Below are 25,386 nucleotides of genomic sequence, written 5' to 3'. Positions count from 1 at the left end.
AACTATAAAGTATAAACATGCAACCCACTGAACCTATATTTTATGTTGATCAAAAGTACAAAGTGTGAAAAAGTCACAGCATTATAAGAGATAGTCAGGGGAGGAATAAAAAAAGATTTCATTATTTCACATAAAGTACTGATAATAGAAAAAAATCCTTGGGTAAAGGAGAAAAAATCATTTTGAGGAAGGAGGAGATGTCCAACAGAGCATTTGGAGAAATGAACAGGGGTTCTGTGAATTCAGAAGATAAGTATATAGCTATAATAAATAACAAAGGAAACAAGGAAGAACATAACTTTTTTGCATGATTCCAAGAGAAGTAGTGAATTGAAAGGGATATTTAAGTGTTCATAAAAGAGGGGCATTAAAAGGTTTGATTAAAATATCTTAAAATGAAATTTAAATTTTTAGATAGTTTATTTAATCTTTAACAGAAGTTGTCATAACTTCATCAAATCTTAGAATACACTGACTCTTATAAACAACAAAAATGAATCAGGCATTATTTTATGAGAAGTAGGGAGTAATTTTTCCAACTAAAATTTAGTTAGCATAAAATGGCACCATAGACTATATAGGATCAACTTTGGAAATATTATTAAGAGGGCTGCTTTTCCAAAAAATAATTCAAAGCCTTCGTGAATTTTCTCCAGGGCTCCTAATCCCATGATATTCAAATAATTTATTATCCTTGTCAATTTTCTCTTTTTCAATTAAGACCTGGTCTAACTTAACTAGATCTTCATCTGACAACGGGTTTCAATGAGGGACATCCTTAACACCGCTTCCACGGACTTAAAGAAATTTTACATCTGAAAGATTTATAATTCACTATATACTCATTATACTGATCGAAGTTTACCAGAATTTAATGCTGAATACCTATATGTTAAAACAATCTGTAATTGAGGAGACTACAATCAGTCAGTTAAAAAGTACTCTGCCTTCCTCATTGCTCTTAATTATGCTTTGTATTGTCTGCATCTTCCCCATCATACTAATTACTGGATATAAACAGTCCATACTAGCAGAGTCATTCACATTGCAGGTGCACAAAATAAAAACCCCCTATTAGAGGCAGAAAGGAACCATACTAGGGACCATTCCTGGTAGCCACCTGAGAGGATACAAAAGGCAGCCTAGAAATGGGAGCTTAAAAAGGTCTGCAGAGCTTTGACAAGGGAACTGTGGTAGGTCTAGCCTGGAAATGTGTGAGTAGAACATTGCTCCTGAGTTTCTAAAGGTTAACTGTGACTAGATCATAAGTTGGCTTTGATTCCATGAAACGTCTAGGAGCAAGAGAGTAACTATAACCAGAGTCAAAGATGGCCATTCACTCCACAAATATTCCATGAGTATCTATTAGGTACCACATACAGCTCAAACCCCTGGGGATACCATAGTAAAAGAGACAAAGTTACTGCCCTCAGGAAACTTAAATTATTGTGAGGAGAAAGACAATGAACCAATAAACAAAAATGTTAGAGGATGGAGCGCCATAAAGTAGTGGAATGGAGGTAGTCAGAGAGGTAACATTTGAACAAAATTATCCAAATGAGATGAGGGAGTCACCTGAAGTTCTGAATGTTATTTCAAGGAAGGACAAAATAGAAAATATCTATGAGGGAATATGGCTTCCCTGGTGGCTCAGTGGTAAAGAATCTGCCTACCAAGCAGGAAACTCGGGTTCTATACCTGGGTCAGAAAGACCCCTTGGAGAAGGAAATGGCAACCCACTCCAGTATTCTTGCCTGGGAAATACCATGAACAGAGGAGCTTGGCAGGCTACAGTCCATGAAGTTGCAAAAGAGTTAGACACAATTTAGCGACTAAACAACAACATGAGGTTATGAATAAGCATAGCTGTTCATAGAAAAGCAGAAAAGTCAATGTGGGGAGAGAAAAGTGAATAAGACAGAAGTGGAAGGAGATCAAGCCAGAGAGAACTGCAGAGGCCAAGTCATGCAGGGCCTTAGAAGGCAAGGCAAGAACTAGGATTTCCTAACCATGTGATAGGAAGAAACTGCAGAGCTTACTGACAGGAAAGTAACTAAGAAAGCAGGAAAGTGACAAGATCAGAAATGTGCTTTTTAAAGTCTGGATTAGTCTGGTGAACAGAGAAATAATCCTTCTTATTTGACCTTACAGACTTAAATTATAAAGAGGCTAACCTTAAAATCCCTGCCACTAAGCCTTATTCTATATAGGAATCTGTTGCTGATTTTAAAGGCTTAAAGATAAAAAACAAACAAGCTTTAAATATATTACTGTCACAAAACACAAAAGAATAAAGAATTCGTCTACATTATTCTTCAAAAAAAAGTAACTGATCTCAATCTAAACCTCACCTGTTCCAATTTTTAGAAGGCACTGTTTATAAGATTCTTTTTTTCCCTGCCACTCTAGACAGGAGAGTTGAAAAAAAAGGGACTCACGCCAAAAGCCAAAACGCTTTGATTGCCCTCTAGTGCCCATCTTAAAGAATGAAGATCTTCCCACATTAGTCTGGAAATAGTAATGAACACATGCAAGTTTTGGAATAGAGCTTCTAGCATCCTCTGCTGACAGAATCTTGCAGGTGGAATTAAACTGCTTTTTGTTTTAAAGAACACTAATTTTCCTCTGAAGTTAAAATTATTAAGTTTTCTCATATTTTTTTTAAAAACTTCCTTTCCAGTCAGCTGCAATTACATTAAAAGTGATCATTAATCAAACACTGGTAATGATGATGAAAATAATGATAAAATCCAGCAATTTTGACTACTTAGTATGTGTCAATCTGTATGTCAAATGTTTACATCAATCATCTCATTTCTCACAGTAATCAATTCCTGAGAACTAAGTTTTTTTTTCCACTTTCAACTCTACAACCTTTCCTTATGCATGAAGGGAAGAGACTGACTGATACAGGTGGTTGGCAATGACTAAAGCCAAAGGATGAGGAGCCTCAGACCAGAAGTCAGGGAAGTACAGTGACGGCCCCAACTTGGACTCTCCACCACAGAACGTGCCAACCAGGGAGTCAGAGCAAGTTCATGGAGAACAGGTGCTCACATCTAAAAAGTCACTGTGACATCTAGCCTTTAGTTACAGTCATAAAAAGGTAACTTTCAATTTTCTGTAGTAATGGGAAACAGGATAGCAGGGATGATGAAAATCCTCAATAATCCCAAAGTTTCCATTTGATTACATTACAACCTTCTTTATCTTTAAAATAAAAATCAGAATTGTGCACATGTAATAGATATGGTTTAAAAATCATTTTTCACCTCTTTCCTGACTCCCTTGAATTTTTATTCACTATTCAGTTCAAAGCAAGATATCATGCCTTCAGATACTCACTGCTGCTGCTGCTAATACTCACTATGTACTTCTAATTATTTAAAAGTTGGTGTAGTCCTTCAAAGTTGTATAATGGTGTGATACTTTTTCACTCGTATTCTATTTGAAAAGACAATTTTATTATCACTGTAGACAAGTAAAATGGATCAAAGGAAAAATAAGTGAAAAGCAAGCTTATCATCAAAAGAAATTATGATGTACAACATTAACACTTCCAATCCAGTGATTTCAACAGTAACACTGAAGTACTTACTAACCAGCAACTGAAGTAAGATGCATATTAAAAAAATTAATCACAATTAGTATGCTTAATGTAAAACCTTCAACATGTTCTCTGGTAATTCTCCTTTCAATTCTAGTGCTATCAATAACTCAATTTTTAAAACTCTGTGCCTAGAAGAGAGTACAAAGAACTATTAGGGTGACAGGAATGTCCTATATATTGTTTAGGATAGCGACTGCAACTGATATATATAGAATTCTCAAAACTGTTCAAACTGAAACCTTAAGATCTGTGCAAATTTCCATATATGATTACACCTCAATCAAAACAATCACATTTTAAGTTTTGTGGGACTGCTTTAAGAAGAGAAAATCATAACTTTTTTTGCCTCATTTAAAAGGTAGGTTCATAATTGTATAGACTATTCAGTTCAGTTCAGTTCAGTTCAGTTCAGTCGCTCAGTCGTGTCCGACTCTCCGCGACCCCATGAATTACAGCACGCCAGGCCTCCCTGTCCATCACCAACTCCCGGAGTACACTCAAACTCATGTCCACAGAGTCGGCGATGCCATCCAGCCATCTCATTCTCCGTCGTCCCCTTCTCCTCCCGCCCCCAACCTTTCCCAGCATCAGTCTATACAATTAAATTAATTAATCTCATTCAACTTTGGGGCAGATCTTACAATTAATAAACTATTATGTAACTAAATTTTAAGCTTAGGACAAGGCATATATAATGGCTCTTACAAGAACAGGTGTCTATTTGCATTTCCATGCTCACACTTCTTCTGTTCAGTCCTGTATCCCTACTTCCATTTTCCAAGTAAAAACTAGAGAATATGTCAAAAATTGAAAATACTCTTAAATGTCATAAAATGACATTTTCAATTATAAAAACCAAATACATTCAATTCCAATTGACAAAAATTTACTCTCTGTACTATATTAAAGGCACTATACTAGAGGTTTCAAAGGTTTTCAAAAACTACTGTACTATTTATATACAAATCCCTGCACCTGAGGTCATCACATAGGATTGCAAAGGCGAGGCACAGTAGTTAACATAAGAATAAAGTACTGATTTCACAAGAAAAATAGTTTGCTACAGAAGGCTGAAAACAGGACTGGGAAGTAGCAGCACATGAGCTGGTGTCTAGAGAGGCTGCTTGAAAGAAATCACATTTGAAATGGTCTCCAAAGGCTAGAGAGAATTTTAACAAGCAGAAACGGGAAGAATGGAAAGGAAGCATTAAAGTTGTGATCAATGTCCCCTCAAAACTAGCTGACTCCTTTGTAAGAAAGAATTAATGGGCAAATAGGAATTGGTGAGGTCTAACACATTTACGGAGAAGGCACTGGTGACCCACTCCAGTACTCTTGCCTGGAAAATGCCATAGACGGAGGAGTCCAGTAGGCTGCAGTCCATGGGGTCGCAAAGAGTCGGACTGAGCGACTTCACTTTCCCTTTTCCCTTTCATGCATTGGAGAAGGAAATGGCAACCCACTCCAGTGTTCTTGCCTGAAGAATCCCAGGGACGGGGGAGCCTGGTGGGCTACCATCTATGGGATCACACAGAGTCGGACACGACTGAAGCGACTTAGCAGCAGCAGCAACAACACATTTACAAATCATGCCTTCTCTACATCAGCCTGTTCTAATGAGACATTAGACAAGTCTTTCCTTTAAAAAAAAAAAAAAAACAAACCTTGAATTACTGAATTACTGATAGAGCCAGTGCTAAATGAGGAATGAAATATATGTCACTTGTGAAAATAAAAGAGATCAGAGAGGAAGTAAAACTTTTTAAAAAAATTATAATCGTCAATTCAATTAAGGGAAAACTGCTTACTCTGCTTACAGTTATAACTTGTTTCACCAAAGATAAGCATTTACCACTGATGGCTCAGTGGTAAAGAATCTGCCTGCCAATGCAGGAGACAAAGGTTCGATCCCTGGGCCGGGGAAATCCCACACATCGCAATACAACTAAGCCCGTGTGCCACAACTATTGAGCCTGTGCTCTAGAGCCCGTGAGCCGCAACTACTGAGCCCCGGTGCCTAGACCCTGCATTCGGCAATAAGAGAAAACCACTGCAAGCCTGTGTACTGCAACTAGAGAACAGCCCCTGCTCACTGCAACTGGAGAAGGCCCGAGTACAGCAATGAAGACCCAATGCAGTCATAAATAACATAAAAAATAAATCTTTTTTTTTTTTGTAAAGGCACATTCTTCTAAAGTCAAAGTGTAACAGGGCAGGATGAGCACAGCCCTTTCAGGCAGCCATTGCTGGGCCTCAGTATTCTGCATCCTGCTACTAAGCAACAGATCTTGCTCAGCGATTGGTCGGTGTCTCAGTAGGCCCCGCCTATAAGCAACCAACTGTCAATGAGCGACTCTTAGTTGTCCTGCTCAGCTATTAGGCAGCACAGCAGTGGGCCCTGCCCACTGGTTACTGTCAATGAGTGATCACTGGGGAAGTGATGCCGTCAAGGGTTACAGTGTAATGGTCATTAGATGGAGAGTGAGGTAAGAGGCAGATTCAGGCTTCCTCCTGGAGACCCTCCAGCTCATCCAGCCTTGGGCCAGCAGATGAACTGGAGAGCCCAGGGAACAGGCTAGGGACTACGTCCTGAGGATTCCAGAGCCCTCACTAAAGCTCTCCACTAGCCACGGCCCAGGCCTTGAGGCAGCAGGTGAACCTCTCCCTGTCTCTGCAATCTAATAGCAGTGGCCGTCTGCCTGGTTACAGTCTGTAAGACCTGGTCTCCCCATTGGGGTGGCCTGAGAAGACTGAGGGCCAGGTGGGTTGGGTGCCAAGCTCCCTCAGGGATGACAGCCAGGCAGGTTATAGGAACCTGGCCCTGAAGGAGTTGCCAACTTAGATCTGCTGCCTATTACCCAGAAGTGGGGCATTGGATGGTGAAAGTTGTGCCTTGGGACTTTGCCCTTTCTTGTCAGGACAGAGAATAAAATTCATCTGATAGAGATTTACAGGAACATCACGACCTGACCATTGTTTGTTTGTCAAGAACAAAGGACCTGACACCGAGAAGTCTGCAACAACTAACCACGCCCATCCCTCACCTTTTGCTTTTAAAGGGATTTGCCGGAAGCTTTCAGTTACTTTGGGGTTCTTAGGGCATGAGTCACCAATCTCCTTGTACAAATCTGTAATAAATTTTCTCTGTTCCAAACTCTATTGTTTAGTATTGATGGGCCTCACTGTGTGTCGGGCACATGGGCTTGGGAATTCAGTAACAAAAGCACTTAAAATATACTTTTTTTGTTAAGATCTCTTACTCGGAATGCTTCTGTAAAGTTAAAAAGAAATCTAGGGCTTCCCTGGTGGTCTAGTTGTTAAGAATCTGCCTGTCAATACAGGGGACACAAGTTCGATCCCTGGTCCAGAAAGATCCCACATGCCACACAGCAACTAGGTCCATGCACAACTACTGAGCTCTAAGGCCCTAGAGCCTGTGCTTCGCAACAGGAGAAGCCACTGCAATGACAAGCCCAAGCACTGCAACTACAGAATAGCCTCCACTTGCCATAACTAGAGAAAACCCTGAGCCGCATCAGAGATCCGGCACAGCCATAAGTAAGTTATAAAAATTAAATAAATAGGGCAAATTAACATTTGTGGGGGAAAGAATTAGTATTTACAGATTGTTCAGTGGTTCTTATTCTTTTTTGTACCAAAAAACTTTATAGTGTTATTTATATTCTCTCATCTGAATGTTGTTATATTTTGTTGCTGCTATTCCTGTTGTAAAACGGGTTTTTCAATTTTAACCCTTTAAACTTAGACACTATCAGTTCTGCTTTGATTAGTCCCTTTTTGTTTTAGGTAGCTTCATATCAAATAAAATAATATTCTCGCTTTTTTCTAACATATAGTCTTGATTATTTCAGTTTGCTTAGCAAAAATGTCTGGAATAATATAATAATGTGACAGTTACCACCTTTTATTCTTAATTTTAAAGGGAATACCTCTAATGCTCCTTAATTATGTATAACACTGGTGGTGTGAAGCATGAATGAATCATTTAATACAATATTAAAGTTTCCTTTTAGTTTCATTTTTAAATATTTTCTTAGGAATCATGTTAACTATTTTAAATTCCATTTTTGTTATATATTAAAAGAGAGGATCGTAATGATAAATACCAGGCACCATTCTAAGGGTTCTATTTACATACATACATATATATATATATATATATATATATACATACATTTGCTCACTTATTCAATCATCCAGACCACTGAGTTAGGTGTTTTATTAGCCCTGTTTTACAGAGGAGGAAAGAAAGACACAGAGAGGTTAGAGAAGTTAAGTAATTCCCAAAGTCACACAGCTTGAAAGAGCTCCATCTGTCTTCAAAGTCCATTTCTCTAATCACTACTCTGTATCGCCTCCCTGTATCTGTATTTTATTGACTGGACTACAATCATAGAGGTCCAGTCAACAGCGGAAACTCAGACATGACTTAACATAGCTACTCACATTGAAGTGATATAAGATTAGACTAAAGTGGTAGTAATGGAGACAAATGGAGAGATCTGGTATATACTTTGGAGACTGGGCTAGTAAGACTAGTTAAAGAATTAGAGACTGGGTGTAGAGTAAGGAGGAAAGAAAGGAATCAACAATGGTGACCAGGTTGTGGCTTATCCTTAGCAAGTATTGAGAACCTTGTTTCCTGTTTTTTACATTGATCTTAATTATGTATGCTGGTTTCCCTTTTATCATTCATTCTTCCTAATGTATGCTTTCTTACAGCATATCATCTCTAAATTTTTTGGAACAAGGTAAAACATACAAAAACAAGTTTATTCACTAACACTTAAGACATTTGATATCCAATGCTGTTCTCTGGTTTTTTTCTATATCCGTCCTAGATTTTTCTTTTTACGGGGGTGGTGGGACGGGGACGGGGGGAGCTGCACTAGGTCTCAGTTGCAACATGTGAACTCTCGGTTGTGGCATGTGGGATCCAGTTCACAAACCAGGGATCAAACCTGGGCCACCTGCTTTGAGAGGTTGGAGTCTTGGCCACTTGACCATGAGGGAAGTCCCTGATCTAAATTTTTTATTTAAGGTCACGACTGCCTTATAATAAAGGACTGCTTTTTCTAATCCCATCATTTGTTTCTAATGACAGGCACAGTTTATGATCAATGTGGAAACTGGAAAAGAACAGAAAAATATAGGGCAGAAATAAACATTATTCTCCCTCCTATAATACAGAAGGAAGCAATGGGAGGACTTTTTACCATACACATGTAATATTTAAAATTTTTAAATCATAACGTCCATATAGTTTTACGTCCTCTCCTTAGCGCTACTGAAAACTCTTAATATGCCTAATGACTACATAATACTTTCATATAACTATACAACAATTTGCTGGTCCTTCCTCTAGTATCAGATATTTATTTACATTATTTCTAATTATTCCAATATTTCAGTTATTTTCAGGTTTTTTAGATATGGAAACTCTCTGCCAAGAGAAAGCTCTGAGCAAGCCTAACATAAAAAAGAGCTAACCTTGTTGAATTTGGCAGAAGGGCCCAACCCCACCAAAACCACCCTTCAATAGTGTTCCATGGAACACATTCTGAAAACCACTACAATATGCAGTGCTGTGATAAACATCTTTGTGCATAAAGCTTTTTCCAAATTTCCTGAGGCTGGAATCCCAAAAGTCATAGTACTAAGTTTAAAAAAAATAAACATCTTTAAGCCTCCCAATATTTAGTAAACATAGTCTCAGTAACTATCAGAGCTACTGGCTCAATTTCTTGAGTATCTACCTGGTCACAGCGCTTCACAAAATTTGACAGTTATTTATAAGTTTAATTCAAGACAGGCACAAAAGGATGTAAAAATGAGTGAAATTCAAAAGGCCAGGAGTTTACCATCTCTCCCAAGTCATCTTCGGAAGCAATTAAACACAAACACTTAGAGACATCAACCTTCACGTGTCATTAAATAAACGTTTTTTCACAAAATAAAAATAAATGTTACTTCTAAGCTATTTGGGAGAAAGAATGTTCTTAAGTTGTATATGGAAACTTCAAAGTGGCTTCATTAGCACAGAGAAGCAGGGCAGCAATTCCATATCCTCCTTTTAAGAAAATATCATTCTGTAAGCAATAGCCCATGTCCATAAGTATTCATGAGGCATGACACTGATCATAACCTATGAAGGTAACCTAATTTAGTTAACCTATGACCCCAACTATGACTATTTAAGTGAGAAGTCACAATGTCACTTCAGAATAACCTATGAAGACTTTTTTTTTGTAAATTATTTAATTGGTGGCTAATCACCTTATAATACTGTAGTGGTTTTTGCCATACACTCACATGAATCAGCCATGCGTGTACATGTGTTCCCCATCCTGAATCCCCCTCCCACCTCCCTACCCATCCCATCCTTCAGGGTCAACCCAGTGCACCAGCCCTGAGCGCCCTGTCTCATGCATCAAACCTGGACTGGAGATCTATTTCACATATGGTGATATACATGTTTCAATGCTATTCTCTCAAATCATCCAACCCTTACCTTCTCCCTCAGAGTCCAAATGTCTGTTTTTATATCTGTGTCTCTTTTGCTGTCTCATATTAGAAAAGGCAGAGGCACCAGAGATCAAATTGCCAACATCCGCTGGATCATGGAGAAAGCAAGAGAGTTCCAGAAAAACATCTATTTCTGCTTCATTGACTATGCCAAAGCCTTTGACTGTGTGGATCACAATAAACTGTGGAACATTCTGAAAGAGACGGGAATACCAGACCACCTGACCTGCCTCTTGAGAAACCTGTATGCAGGTCAGGAAGCAACACTCAGAATGTACATGGGACAACAGACTGGTTCCAAATAGGAAAAGGAGTACGTCAAGGCTGTATATTGTCACCTTGCTTATTTAACTTATATGCAGAGTACATCATGAGGAACGCTGGGCTGGAAGAAGCACAAGCTGGAATCAAGATTGCTGGGAGAAATATCAATCACCTCAGATATGCAGATGACACTACCCTTATGGCAGAAAGTGAAGAGGAACTAAAGAGCCTCTTGATGAAAGTGAAAGAGGAGAGTGAAAAAGTTGGTTTGAAGCTCAACATTCAGAAAACTAAGATCATGGCATCTTGTCCCATCACTTCATGGCAAATAGATGGAGAAACAGTGGAAACAGTGGTTGACTTTATTTTTATGGGCTCCAAAATCACTGCAGATTGTGATTGCAGCCATGAAATTAAAAGACACTTACTCCTTGGAAGGAAAGTTATGACCAACCTAGACAGGATATTAAAAAGCAGAGACTTTACTTTGCCAACAAAGGTCCGTCTAGTCAAGGCTATGGTTTTTCCAGTGATCATGTATGGATGTGAGAGTTGGACTGTGAAGAAAGCTGATCGCCGAAGAATTGATGCTTTCGAACTATGGTGTTGGAGAAGACTCTTAAGAGTCCGTTGGACTGCAAGGAGATCCAACCAGTCCATTCTAAGGGAGATCAATCCTGGGTGTTCATTGGAAGGAGTGATGCTAAAGCTGAAACTGCAATACTTTGGCCACCTCATGCGACGAGTTGACTCACTGGAAAAGACTCTGATGCTGGGAAAGGTTGGGGGCGGGAGGAGAAGGGGACGACAGAGAATGAGATGGCTGGATGGCATCACCGACTCGATGGACATGAGTTTGAGTGAACTCTGGGAGTTGGTGATGGACAGGGAGGCCTGGCATGCTGTGATTCATGGGGTCACGGAGAGTCGGACACGACTGAGCAACTGAACTGAACTGAACTGATATAGGATCATCATTATCATCTTTCTAAATTCCATAAATATGCATTAATATACAGTATTGGTGTTTTTCTTTCTGACTTATTTCACTCTGTGTAATAGGTCCAGTTTCATCCACCTCATTAGAACTGATTCAAATGCATTCTTTTTAATAGCTGAGTAATATTCCATTGTGTATATGTACCACAGCTTTCTTATCCATTCATCTGCCGATGGACATCTAGGTTGCTTCCATGTTCTAGCTATTGTAAGCAGTGCTGCGATGAACACTGGGGTACTATGAAGACTTTGTTATAACACAGATTGCAGGAGCTGGGGCCAGTTCACCCTAGTCCTATTGACCTGACCTCTGAATTACAGAGCCTATGAATATACATCTTTTTAATTGTACCAAATATGATTCTTACATTCAGATTAAGAATCATTGAGTTATTAAAAATATTTATCCTTAATTTCAATAACACTTGCTCAAATTATTCAGCCATTCAAGTGTGTAAATCTGGTTACTTTCCTAACAAATATAATAGAATGTCTCTCTAAAAAGCCACAGAGCTTTGAAAGTTTCTGAACAACAAAAAAATCAAGTTGCATTCAGGAATTCTCAGGAGTCACACCTGCTTGCTGTGATAGTTTATTTTTCCTCATCTAGGGAATGAGTACTATTACTTGCAATATGACTTGTATTACCAGGAATTTAATCCTGCAGCAGTGAAGGGACTGAAAATCAGAGGCAAAAGACATGTGACTACAGCAAAACCTTAAGTGAGAGAAAACAAAAGCCTGAGTGTGATCTTAGATGCTGAATTTAGGATACTCTTGGAGATTAAATATGGACACGTGTCATGAGTGATTAGAAAACTGGATCCAAAGTTCAAATGAAATGAAGTAATGCTTCCAGTTGCTCTGAGTGAATAGGAGTCATGAGTGTAAGAAGATGTAAGAAACTACCCCCAGGCTGCATACGAAATGGTAAGGGAGATAAGGACGTATACTCTCAGAGAGTGCTTATGACTGGAGAAACATAACGAAATATTAAGTAGTAAAAGAGGCCCTAGCAGAAATGTAAGCACCATCAAAGCAGGGATTTGTCTGCATTATTTTCTGCTATATCCCCAACATCTAGAAAGCATGTGACTCATAAGATGTGTGCCCAACAAATAATCAGAGATAGGCAGCAAACCAACAGAGAAATAGCAAGGGAAGAGTTTCAAGGAAGAAGTCAACAATGTCCAATAATGCAGAGGTAGATACAGAATGCGACCTGAGAAAGGGTCTTTGGATATTTGGATTTGTCATCTCTGTGAAACGGCAAGGGCAGAAACTGAGAACACAGACAAGGAGAAACTGTGGAGTGACACAGTAACCGTGGAAAGAAGGGAACTGGAAAAGAGGCTAGAGGGGAAACTGCAAGTTTGCAAGTGAAGAGCCAAGAGCAAGTACAGAGACAAAAGGGTCAAACAAAAGGTTGATGGTGACGAACCTGGTACAACAGAAAAAAAGCAGAGGAAGTCAAGGGCACCTACAGAGTGGTTAACAGCCTTAGTAAGCAGACAGGACAATTCTGATATATTTCAAATTGTAAAAAATATAGCTAGCACTCTGCTGTATAAAACATTCTCCTATAATTTTGTTTAGTATTACCTCAAAGTGATTTCCTGAAGGAACTAAATTCAGTGTCAAACAAGCAAAGTGTCAAATCAACAAGCAAAGAATTACTAGACTAAGTCCAACCAACCACAAAAACAAAATTCTTCAAAAGGCCAGAAACATTTGAACTCAACATTAAAACGTCAGTCCAACACTGCTATGTAAATTACCTACAATGAATCATGTTAATTTGTCGGTCTAGATCCCACAATAACACTCATAGTCAAGACAGTATTCAGTAGATTTCCTTTGCCTATGACTCCTAATTCTACTACTGCTTGATCTAGAAGGCTGCCAATAACCCACTTATCAAATATAATACAGTATAAAACTTTGTTGTCACTCAGAACTTAAAAAAGAGACTGAGGTTGCCACTCATCAAGTCTGAAAACTGAAGGCCTCCATTCAAGACCAATATAATTTACCTGAATCTAGGAAGGCCACTGCAAAGCCACATTCACAATGTTTCCAAATATCCAAGCTCTCTGCTTCACCTACCAACTCTGCCTTAGTCTTTAAAATGCTGGCTGTTATATATATTGGAAAGAAAAATAGAAGAAATGGAAACAAGGAATCTCCCACTTTTATCTCCAATCTAAAGCCTCAGACTTAATCCATTCACAATGCTAAAAAGCACTCCATTATCAACTGGTGGTGGTTGAGCCACTAAGTGTGTCTGACTCTTGCAATCCCATGGAATTCTCCAGGTAAGAACACGCAGTGGGTTGCCATTTCGTTCTCCAGAGGATCTTTCGGACCCAGGGATCGAACCCAGGTCTCCCGCCTTGCAGGCAGATTCTTTACTGACTTAGCTATGAGGGAAGCCCCCATTATCAGATCGTGCATACTTTAAAACTGAAGCTGTTACTGGCACAAATCACCAACAGCCTTGCTGTGACCCACATGTTATTCAATCAGCATTTTCTGTTTACTACGTTTACAAGAGGAAAGGCACATCATAAAAAGTTTTACTACCAAAAAGAACCAATACATAATCTTATTTTAAAAAACAGAAAGCTGTTATTCAGTCTCCTGATACACTTCAGTTACAGCCATGAGAAGCTAAAGCTTTCAAATAGGCTTCTGAGATCCCTTCTCTGCCTAGCTGCGCTTTGGATTTACTCACTTATCAGTTCCAAGTCAAAGGTTCAGTCTTCACTAACGCTATATTCTAGAGAAGTTGACTTTCCCATCTTCCCGAATCTGATCTTGTACACTGTGCTTTGTTTCAACCATTCACTCTTTTTAGATTGGAGGGGGCTCCTCCCACCTCACCCATCAAAACGTTACCCTCTAGAAGGCTCGTTCAAATCCCACATCCTTCAGAAATACAGGCATTCCCTTTTATCCTTGGTTTTTGTTTTCCTCAATTTCAGTTCCCCTTGGTATGAAAATAGTATTAAATGGAAAGTTCCAGAAACAAACAATTTGTGGGTTTTAAATTGTATGCCTTCCTGATCAACAAGACAGAATCTAAAGCTATCCTGTTCCTTCCTGCCCAGCAAGTACACCGTTCCTTTGTAGGACATATCCCACCATCAGTCACTTTAGTCGTCTGTCAAGGTATCACTGTTTGTGTTCAAGTAATTCTCATTTTACTTAATAATGGCCCCAAAGCACAAGAGGGAGGCTGGCAATTCACATATGCCAAAGAGAAGCTATAAAGTGCTTGCTTGGAACAGGCAACAAAGATCTGGGATTTGAGTTCAGCAGGTGTATGGAGTTCTCCTTTCCCTACTTGGCTCCTGCCATTTCTGGGTCCAGCAATCACTATCTTATTAAAGGCCTCCTATTTTGGCCCTTGTATACTCCAACTCCTTACAAAGTTTATCTCCAGCAGGCTCCAAGAGCTCCAAACCAAACTGATGTTACTACAAGGGTGGAAGCTGGTTTCAGATATGTAATACCTCAGCTTAGATCAAGGAGAGCGAGACTTCTGCTCTGCTAGGCAGGACTACGCCCATGCACAGCAGAAAGAACTTACAGAAGAGACCTCTGCCCCAATTCCCAAGAAGTATCTTCAGCAGGAAGTCTCTCGGGGAGTGTTGTTAGGAGAAGCACACTGACTGAAACTGCCCACCCTGGCCAGGCACCAGAGTAACCATTTGTGTGAGTTATTTTATGACAGGAGGTCCTAGTAAGGAACACAGAACTAATAAGCCACCACCAACCAGAAGAGTTTGGGGAAGGTCAACGGGAGATGCCATGTTTCTGACCATGTCCCAGAATCCTTGCTGGCATCCGTCTTGGCTGAGCAATGAGTATGCCGCCAGGAAGGACAAGTCAGACTGATTAGCCAAAGACAACCCGGAAACTAATCCCAACACCATAAAACCCAACATTGGGAGTCTATCAGGCAGAGCAGTTCTGGGTTCCGCTACCCTGCTGCTCTCTGCCTGGGCGCCCTTTCCATTAAAGTCTCTTGCTTTGTCAGCTCATGTCTTCCTCAGACAATTCTTTTCTGAGTGTTAGACAAGAACCCACTCCTGAGGCCCTAGAGGGGGTCCTGCTTCCTACAACGGGTGAAAAGTTAAAAAGTACTCAACTTGATAAGCAAAGGAAAAAAATGGTATGTGTAGGCTGCTAGGATCTACAGTAAGAACCAATCTATCTGTGAAACTGTGAAGAAACAAAAAGAAGCTCATGCTAGTTTTGCTGTCGCACCTCAAATTGCAAATTATAGCCATAGTGCATGATAAATGCTTAGTTAAGATGGAAAAGACATTGTATCTATACAACAACATATTTTGAGAGAGCAGGAAAGACCACATTCACGTACAGGCATGCTGCTGCTGCTGCTGCTGCTAAGTCACGTCAGTCGTGTCCGACTCTGTGCGACCCCATAGACAGGCAGCCCACCAGGCTCCCCCGTGCCTGGGATTCTCCAGGCAAGAACACCGGAGTGGGCCGCCATTTCCTTCTCCAATGCAGGAAAGTGAAAGTGAAGTCGCTCAGTCATGTCCGACTACATACAGGCATACCTTGTATTAATGCCCTTTACTGAGTGAACTCCGGGAGTTGGTGATGGACAGGGAGGCCTGGCATGCTGTGATTCACGGGGTTGCAAAGAGTCGGACACGACTGAGCGACTGAACTGAACTGATTGAGTTTTTACAAATTGAAGATTTTGTGTCAGCTCTGCTTGGAACAAGTCTATTGGCACAATTTTTCCAATACTTTTTCTCAATTCATGTCTCTGTGTCATATTTTGGTAAATTTCACAATATTTCAAACCCTCCACCAGTAAAGAGATTACAATTCACTGAAGGCTCAGACAGTAGTTAAGGGTTTTTAGCAATAATGTATTTTTTTAAATTAACATATGTACCTTGTTTTCTTTTAAATATAATGCTGCACTGCACACTTAACAGACTATAGTGTAAACATAACTTTTATAGGCACTGGGAAACCCAAAAATTCTTGTAACCTGCTGTATTTCAACATTTGCTTCATTATGGTGGTCTGGAACCCAGCCAGCATTTATCTCCAAAGTATGCCAGTAACTTTTATTACAATATATTGATATAAATGTTCTAAGTTACTGTTGTTAGTCTCTCAATGTACCTAATTTATAAATTAAACTTTATCATAGGTATGTATGTATAGGAAAAACACAGCATATATAAGGTTCAGTACCATCCGCAGTTTCAGGCATCTACTGGGATCTTGAAACATATCCCCCCTGAATAAAGGGGGACTGCTGGATTTCTTCTCTGGATCTGATCTCATTAGCCTCATCTTTCCATTTCCCTCTAGTAAGAAAACTCAGCTACACATAAATCACATGACAATTTCACCACAATATCAAATGCATATGCATGCTCAATCATGTCCAACTCTCTGTTACCCCGTGGACTGTAGCCTGCCAGGTTCCACTGTCCATGGAATTTTCTAGGCAAGAACACTGGAGTAGGTTGCCAGTGCCTACTCCAGGGAATCTACCTGACCCAGGGGTTGAACCCGTGTCTCTTACATCTCCTGAAATGGCAGGCAAATCCTTTACCAGCTGTGCCACCAGGGAAGCCCGCAATATCATGTACTCGCACACATTTAGGTCCTTACTATAGCAACATTATTTCTCCTCAAAACACCCTTCTGACTTCTCTGTTCTCTCTTCCTCAGCCCACTGTCAGCCATATAAACCTGCGTTAGTCAGCTGAGGCCACCAAAACAAAACACCATAGACTGGATGGCTTAAAGATCAGAAAGTTATTTTCTCACAGCTCTGAAGGCTAGAAGTCCACAATCAACATGACAGAAAACTTGGTTTCTGTTGAAGATGTTTTTCCTGTCTCCAGGGGATCTTACCAACTCAGGAATTGAACCCAGGTCTTCTGCATTGCAGGGATTCTTTACCGACTGAGATATGAGGGAACATGAGTATATAAACCATTACAGAGTACTAAGCAGAGTTCCCTGTGCTATATAGTAGGTTCTCATTAGTTATCAGTTTTACATACAGTAGTTTGAGTATGCGGAGAAGGCAATGGCAAGCCACTCCAGTACTCTTACCTAGAAAGTCCCGTGGATGGAGGAGCCTGGTGGGCTGCAGTCCATGGGGTCGCTAAGGGTCGGACACGACTGAGCGACTTCACTTTTCACTTTCACACATTGGAGAAGGAAATGGCAACCCACTCCACTGTTCTTGCCTGGAGAATCCCAGGGAAAGGGGAGCCTGGTGGGCTTCTGTCTATGGGGTCACACAGAGTCGGACACGACTGAAGTGACTTAGCAGCAACAGCAGCAGTTTGCGTATGTCAATCCCAATCTCCCAATTTATCCCTCTGCTACCTTTTCCCTTGGTAACCCTAAGTTTGTTTTCTACATCTGTGACTCTATTTCTGTTTTTCAAATAAGTTAATTTGTACCATATTTTAAGATTCCACATATAAGCGATTTATTTAATTACCACTGAAATACTTACTTCCTCCTCTTCTGAATCACCATCATCATCATCGTCTTCTTCCACATCTTCTGCAAGAGGTGGAGGTAGGGGACCAAGAACACCTTCCTCCATAGGATTAACTGGTTCTTCCACCATTTTAAGGGGTAAAGGGGGGCCAATTAACTCATCATCAGAAGAGTCAGAACTCTCGTCACTTCCACTGCTACTTGTATCCCTGAAAATACAGAAACAGAAACTCATCGCCTTTGCTGCAAAAAAGAACATACTCTGTAGATAGTATTGATTTCTCAGGAAGCCCTGTTTCTCCTTTTAACAACTGAGTTTTTTAAAATGTTTTTAAATTTGTAATCCAAACATTAATTGTGTGGCTCAAATATTTATCTTTTGAATTATATATATATTTCTTTCTTAAGTAATGTCAAGAAACACATTTTAATTAATTGTATGATTAAAAAATAAGCAAAAAAATTTTGATTATATTTTTAAAACATTAATTTTTTTCAGGCAGAGTAATATTCTTTCATCTATTATTGTTTGAGGACACATTTTGTATGAGCTTTTTCTTTGAAATTTTGTGAGTTGTGTATTATGGTCCACAATATGGTCAGTCTTGCATATTTTATGTAAACGTGAAAAAAATAAGAACTCCCATAGTTGGGCTGAGTGTTCTGTAGACGTCAATCAAAGATGTTGGCTGAGGGCATCTTTAAGGTCCTTTCTCTCCTTGCTGACTCATAGCTCACTGTCCATCAGTCACAGATACGAACGCTGACGTCTCACACTAAATGCAGATGTGCCTATTTCTCCTTTCAGCTTCTTCCCTTTCTGCTTTGGGTGTTTCAAAGCTCTAATGCTAGAAGATGCATATTCAGGATTACCATGTGTTCCTAAAGAACTGCCTTCAAATACCATTTAATCTTAAGAAAATAAAAAACTTATCTATCCTATCTAAATACAGTTAAAAGTCAGAGACAAAAACTCAGAGCAATTATATGTTAGAGGCCCATCAGATAATCCTCATGAACCAGTAGAACAACTGTGGAAGAAAAACTACAGAATACTACACCATAAGAAAGAAAACCACGGAGAGAACCAACGCCTCTATACACTGTGTGTGAACACAATCACTGTTTGTCACAGGAGCAAATAAAGAATATTACCGCAAAAGGTTTCAATACATTGTCTGAAATACAAATTATTTCTCAGTGCTAATCCACGTATGCTGAGTTGCTAAAATTGTTAAATAAAGCTTCCTTGGACTGCAAAAGATACCTTATTCTAGGCAGTATCCTACTGAATCTCAACTATTTTTCTACCCAACACATCAGCTGCTGCTGCTGCTAAGTCACGTCAGTCGTGTCCGACTCTGTGCGACACCATAGACGGCAGCCCACCAGGCTCCTCCGTCCCTGGGATTCTCCAGGCAAGAACACTGGAGTGGGGTGCCATTTCCTTCTCCAACAACACATCAGAGGACTGTCATAAGTGAGGTGAAAGTGTCAGTCGCTCAGTCATGTCAGATTCTTTGCAACCCCGTGACTGTAGCCTACTAGGCTTCTCTGCCCATGGGATTCTCCAGCCAAGAGTACTAGAGTGGGTTGCCATTCCCTTCTCCAGGGGATATTCCTGACTCAGGGATCGAACCTGAGTCTTCTGCATTGCAGTCAGATTCTTCACAGTCTGAGCCACAGGGAATCCAACAGGGACTATTATATACTCTCATTAAAGTCTTTATCAAACACCTCTTTACATTCTGTAGCAACCACCATCTATTATCCCTCTACTGCCTACGCCTTTCAAGAAGACTGAGAATTGCAATTTTAACCATTAATCTATCAAATAATTTCATAGGAGTCAAAGTGTCTTTGCCATCTAATGAAGTATCTTCACTATGTAAGTTTCATGAAGGCAGAAATCTAAAGTCTGTTGTGTTCCCTGCTGTGGCTCTGTCAGCTAAATGATGCTTGATATCCATAAAAACTGAAAAGGGACTTCCCTGCCAGTCCGGTGGTTAAGACTCTATGCTTCCACTGCAGAAAGGGCACAGGTTCAATCGAAGGTCAGGGAACTAAGATCCCACATGCTATGTAGCGGTGGTTTATTCACTAAGTTATATCTGACTCCTGTGACCCCATGGACTATAGCCCACTAGGCTCCTCTGTCCATGGGATTTCCCAGGCAAGAATACTGGGGTGTGTTGCCATTTCCTTCTCCAGGGGATCTTCCCGACTCAGGGACCAAACCCCAGTCTCCTGCCTTGCATGAGGATTTTTTACCACTGAGCCACCAAACATTTCCATATAACACAGTACTGACTAATTGGTTACAGCTGTAAAAAGATTTGCCTTACTATTTTGTTTCCCAAGTCCCCAGTTGTCTCACCAACCTTACCCACTAATCAGAAAGAAGGGCAGAAGAGATTTCTCAGCAGCTTTCCTGTGACATGACAGGTGTTCTTCACTGGCTCTCATTCCCTCTCCACCCCTCATTGTTTTCCTCCTTTGAGCTCGGTGCCCCCATGCTCCTCTTGGGAACACAGGCTGAATATGATCATCTTTTGGCTGGGTTATGGGCCGTTTTTTGGCACCAGTACTACAGACAACTTTTATTACAGGCTGAATTGTGTCCTCAAAATATTCATATATTGAAGCCCTAACTCGCAGTACCTCAGAGTATGACTGTATTTAAAGACAGAGCTTCAGAGAAGTGATTAAGCTAAATGATGTCTGTAGGGATGGGCCCTATTATAACTGGTGTCCTTATAAAAAGAGAAAACTTGAACAGAACTTAGGTGGAAGACAATGTGAAGAAACAGGGAGAAGATGGCCATCTACAAGCCAAGAAGAGAGGCCAGTGTTCCCTGCCTTCATGTTGATCCTGGACTTCTAGACTCTCGAACTATGGGAAAATAAATTTCTGTTGTTTTAGCCATCCAGTCTGCGCTAGTTTGTGATGAAAGCCATTACAAACTAGTACAGCAGCATCTTCCTTTCTTTTCTCCCCTTAATTAGCGAACTAAAGAAATACATGGCACATATATCTGCCAAAAGCAAGATATTATGCTGGACACAGAGAGAGCTGGAAAAAAGTACAGGATAAAGAGAAACGTAAGACACTGGGCTTCCCTGAGAGTTCAGTGGTTAAGAATCTGCCTGCCAATGCAGGGGACAAATTTGATCCCTGGTCCGGGAAGATACCACATGCTTTGGGGCAACTAAGCTTGTGCGCCGCAACTGCTGAGCCCCCACACCTAGAGCCTGTGTTCTACAACGAGGGAAGCCACTGTAACGAGAAGTCCACACACCGCAACCAGAGAGCAGCCCCTGCTCACTGCAACTAGAGAAAGCCAGCACACGACTACGAAGACCCAGAGCAACCAAAAAGTAAATTTTCAAAAAACAGCTTAAATAACCAATTTGACAATTTAAAACATACCTCAACAACAGAATTCTTATATTGTTTCACCCAGATTTGGAGTCTGTATACCTATTTATACTACTTGAAGTTCTTAGTAATTATGTTATATAGTATAAAATTTCACTTTAAAGTAATTCTAATTTGCATGACTGCTTTCTCCTATCACTTAATAAACTTTACAGTGTGCCACTGTTTAAATTCTTTCTCAGTTATAAAGGATCCTACCAAAAAAAGTTATCATGAATACGGAGTTTGGGAAAAGGGACAAAAGATGTAAATGACAAAATAAACATGAAAAAAACAACCAACTTGTCAATATCTTTCCAACTTTACACAGTTATACTCTGCAGTCAAAAGGCATAGATTTTAATGCTACATCTGGAATACTTTAGAAAAATTTGATTGATTCACAATGTGACAAAGGATTCTGTTGTCGTCCTAGAGATCTGCAACTGCTTGAAATGGGAGAAATCATGCAAGCTTTTTAGTATGAGGAACTTTGTTTAAATTGTGTTACTAACACCTAGAAAATGACAGTAAAGAAATGCACCTGGAAGATGATTTAGAGCAAGCTCTGGCCACATTCGAGCCTGAAGATGTCGGTTCAAGATCTTCATTTTGCCTTCTTAATTCTTTCTCTCTGTTCATTTCTTCCTCTCTTTCTCTTGCTTCTGAAAAGATCATAAAATTTTTTTTCAACAGTTAGACTTCAAAATTAATTATTTAAAATGTTGAAAACTAACAAAGGGAATTCCCTGTTGTCCAGTGGTTAGGACTTGGTGTTTTCACTGCGTTGGCCCAAGTTTAATCCCTTGTTGGGGAACTAAGATCCTGCAAACCACGTGGAGCGGCCAAAAAATATACATATGTATAGAAAATATACAAATCTGGGAAAATATTAACAGACAAGCTAAGTAAAATTAGCATGTGAAGAGTATATGAACCACAACTGCAGTATGTAAAAAGATGTGGCAAGTGACAAGAAAGTGTTCAAACATAAGATTTTAGGTAACCTCACTTTTTAATGTATTAAACTATAAATTCAGCACTCCCTTCCTTTCTGACTTTCCCAAACTGGAGTTTTGGCCAGAAACTTGATACCAAAATTATGAGAAAACCTGAATTACATCAAGTTTCCAGAGTTTACCTTGGAAAGACAAAACAAATTTATCCAAGGAAATCTAATCTTTCTCCTCTGATAATTTCCTTCAGCAACTGGAGGGAACATAGGAAGGAAATTAATTATATGAATAAGGCTTATTCTCGATTGCTACCATCCTCAATAACCTGAGATAATCTTTAACACTTTTTAAAAAATTTAATAGTGAAGAATAATACAACCAAAGTTAAGCAATATCAAAGGGCACTTACTGGAACGCTGCACTATTCAGGGTCTTTTGTTGCTAGGATTAGAGGGTGAGTAACTAGGAAATAGGCAGCAAGCGTCAACAACTAGTCATTCATTTCAAACATGGAAGATAAAAAAACTCTCCATGAAGAGGTAAGGCATAGTCACATTCATTTTTTTATGCTCTCCACTGGGCTGAGGTGGGTTAGGAGTTAACAGTTCTGCAGTCTGATGCTGGGGAGGTTGAAAACAGTAAGAGAAGGATAATGCCCAAATTTAAGAGTGAGCCTGCTGGGCTCCTACCTTCATCCTGCCTCCCCAGTAATTCCCTCTGTACCCTCCAGAGTGAGGGAGGGAGGGGAAGCTGAGAGAGGTTGGGGAGTGAGGCGGGGAAGGCCACACTTGGACTGCAGGCTCAGGTCTTAGCGGCAGTTCTGACACTAATCAGGAATCGACACTAAGGCACACATCATTAGTCACCTATTAGCAGCCACTGCTCCCTTTTTCCTTGCAAAGGAAACCACAATTATCCTGATGCTGGGCCCCTTCCTGTCTAGAAGGAGTAAAGTCTAATTTCAAGTGAACCACAGTGAACCTGCAAGGGCTGTTTTTGCAACTGATGTGCCACACTAATACTGGCTAATAACACATGAGAGGATGTCAGCTGGAGGTACATTTGAGAAAGGTTTTCTTACTCCTGAAGAGTTACACAAAAGTCTTTCAGCCTGTGGATTTGGTCATCTGTATGTTAACAAAATTTTGAGTCATGAGGACAGTAAGCTTAGGATAAGACAACACTCTAAAGCTGGCAAAGGGGAAAAATCTTTAAGTCCTTTATATCAGGATTCAGAAGATGGAAGAGTCCCATTCCAGAGCTTTTGTCATGGTGTGATACTAAACTTTTCTTATTTAAGCCATTTTTTATTAGGTCTCCTATGACTTCTTTGGAATGAAAACAGTGACAGATTTTATTTTCTTGGCTCCAAAATCACTGCAGGCGGTGACAGCAATCATGAAATTAAAGACGCTTGCTCCTTGAAGGAAAGCTATGACAAACCTAGACATTGTATTAAAAAGCAGAGACATCACTTTGCCAAAAAAGGTCTGAATAGTAAAAGCTATGTTTTTTCCAGAAGCCATGCATGGATGTGAGAGTTGGACTACCAAGAAGGCTGAGCATCAAAGAATTCATACTTTCGAACTGTGGTGTTGGAAAAGACTCTTGAGAATTTCTTGTACTGCAAGGAGATCAAATCAGTTAATCCTAAAGGAAATCAACCCTGAATATTCATTGGAAGGACTGATGCTGAAGTGGAAGCTCCAATACTTTGGCCACCTGATGTGAAGAGCTGACTCACTGGTAAAGACCCTGAAGCTGGGAAAGATTGAAGGCTGGAGGAAAAGGGAACAACAAAGAACAAGATGGTTAGATGGCATCACCAACTCCATGGACATGAGCTTGAGCAAACTCCAGGAGATGGTGAAGGACAGAGAAGCCTGGTGTGCTGCAGTCCACGGGGTCACAAAGAGTTGGACACGACTAAGCGACTGAACAACCACCACAGCAATCTTTATAACAATCCCTGAAGCAGAAACTTTTTTACTTCAGCTTTAATGGGATAAAACTGACAAAACTGTAAGATAGGTAAAGTGTACAATGTGATGATTTGATACAAATACACACTGAGAAAGAACTCTTCCCATGGAGTCAATGAACACAACCATCACCCCACATATTTATCCCTTCTTTTTTTTTGGTAAGAAAAATTAAGTTCTACTATCTTAGCAAATTTCAACTATATCCAACACAGCTGAAGTAAATACCACTATCTTCACTTAATAGTTTAGGAATCCAAAGCAAAGAAGTAACAGCTACAGTTAGAGCAAAATAGTCAATTGAGGCTCCACAATGTATCTTTCCTTGATGTGACCAGACCTTCTGAAGCCTGTAAAATTATCAAATGAGTACCACCACTTTATAAAGCAGTGACCCTGCCTCTCTCCCCAAAGGGCCATAAAGTACAGCCCTTTATTTGCTTACCTGTCACCAGACTATTTGGAAACTATGACCCACCCACCTATCTAACTAGAGTTCCTCCCCAGTGGATGAATGCTCCAAACTACTTGCCCCATCCAGGTGAATTATCTAACTTTTTAATTTAGATGTTCTAATTTTATTTATTTTTTAGCCATGTTGGGCAGCATGCATGATCTTAGTTCCCTGGCTAGCGATTGAACCTGCACCCCCTGCATTGGGAGCACTGAGTCTTAACCACAAGAAGTCTCTAACTTTTTAATTTAAATTTAAAATTTAAATTTTAATTTAAAATTTAACTTTTTTATTTTTTAAAACAGTAGGATATTCTACCCAGATAGGTTCCTGTCATCACCTGCTGCTTCATTAAAACAAGAAGAAAAAAAAAAGGAAAGATATTTGTGAGGAAAAAAATATTTTTTTTACCTCACTGTCTACTAAGGACAAACCAAAATGAGACTAATTCAATAAACTGCAGCTCCCCGACCAACGGGATCATTTTTGTGTATTTTACCAAGAGTAGGACCAAGCACACTGTACACTGTAAAACATACAGGAATCCAAGTATTCTGTAAATACTCTAAAGATGCTCTGTATGTTCTATTAGCAAAAGTGAATTAACTTACTCCCCAACACCTCATTTTACTCTTTTA

General features: G+C 39.8%; 1 protein-coding gene across 1 annotated transcript in view; it reads right to left on the bottom strand.

Annotated features, from left to right (window-relative positions):
* WDR70 (WD repeat domain 70) overlaps positions 1-25,386 on the bottom strand; it is a 282,763-nt gene that overhangs the window by 248,804 nt on the left and 8,573 nt on the right. The window contains exons 4-5 of the mRNA XM_055422159.2: positions 21,901-22,021; positions 17,952-18,147 (exon numbers count right to left, since the gene is read on the bottom strand). Coding sequence (XP_055278134.1) covers positions 17,952-18,147; positions 21,901-22,021 — 317 coding nt within the window. The remainder of the gene's footprint in view (positions 1-17,951; positions 18,148-21,900; positions 22,022-25,386) is intronic.

This window comes from Moschus berezovskii, chromosome 18, assembly GCF_049115385.1.
Source record: "Moschus berezovskii isolate FMDL1 chromosome 18, NW_MosBer_1.0, whole genome shotgun sequence".
NCBI lineage: Eukaryota > Metazoa > Chordata > Mammalia > Artiodactyla > Moschidae > Moschus > Moschus berezovskii.
This window is presented reverse-complemented; position numbering and strand designations above follow the sequence as displayed.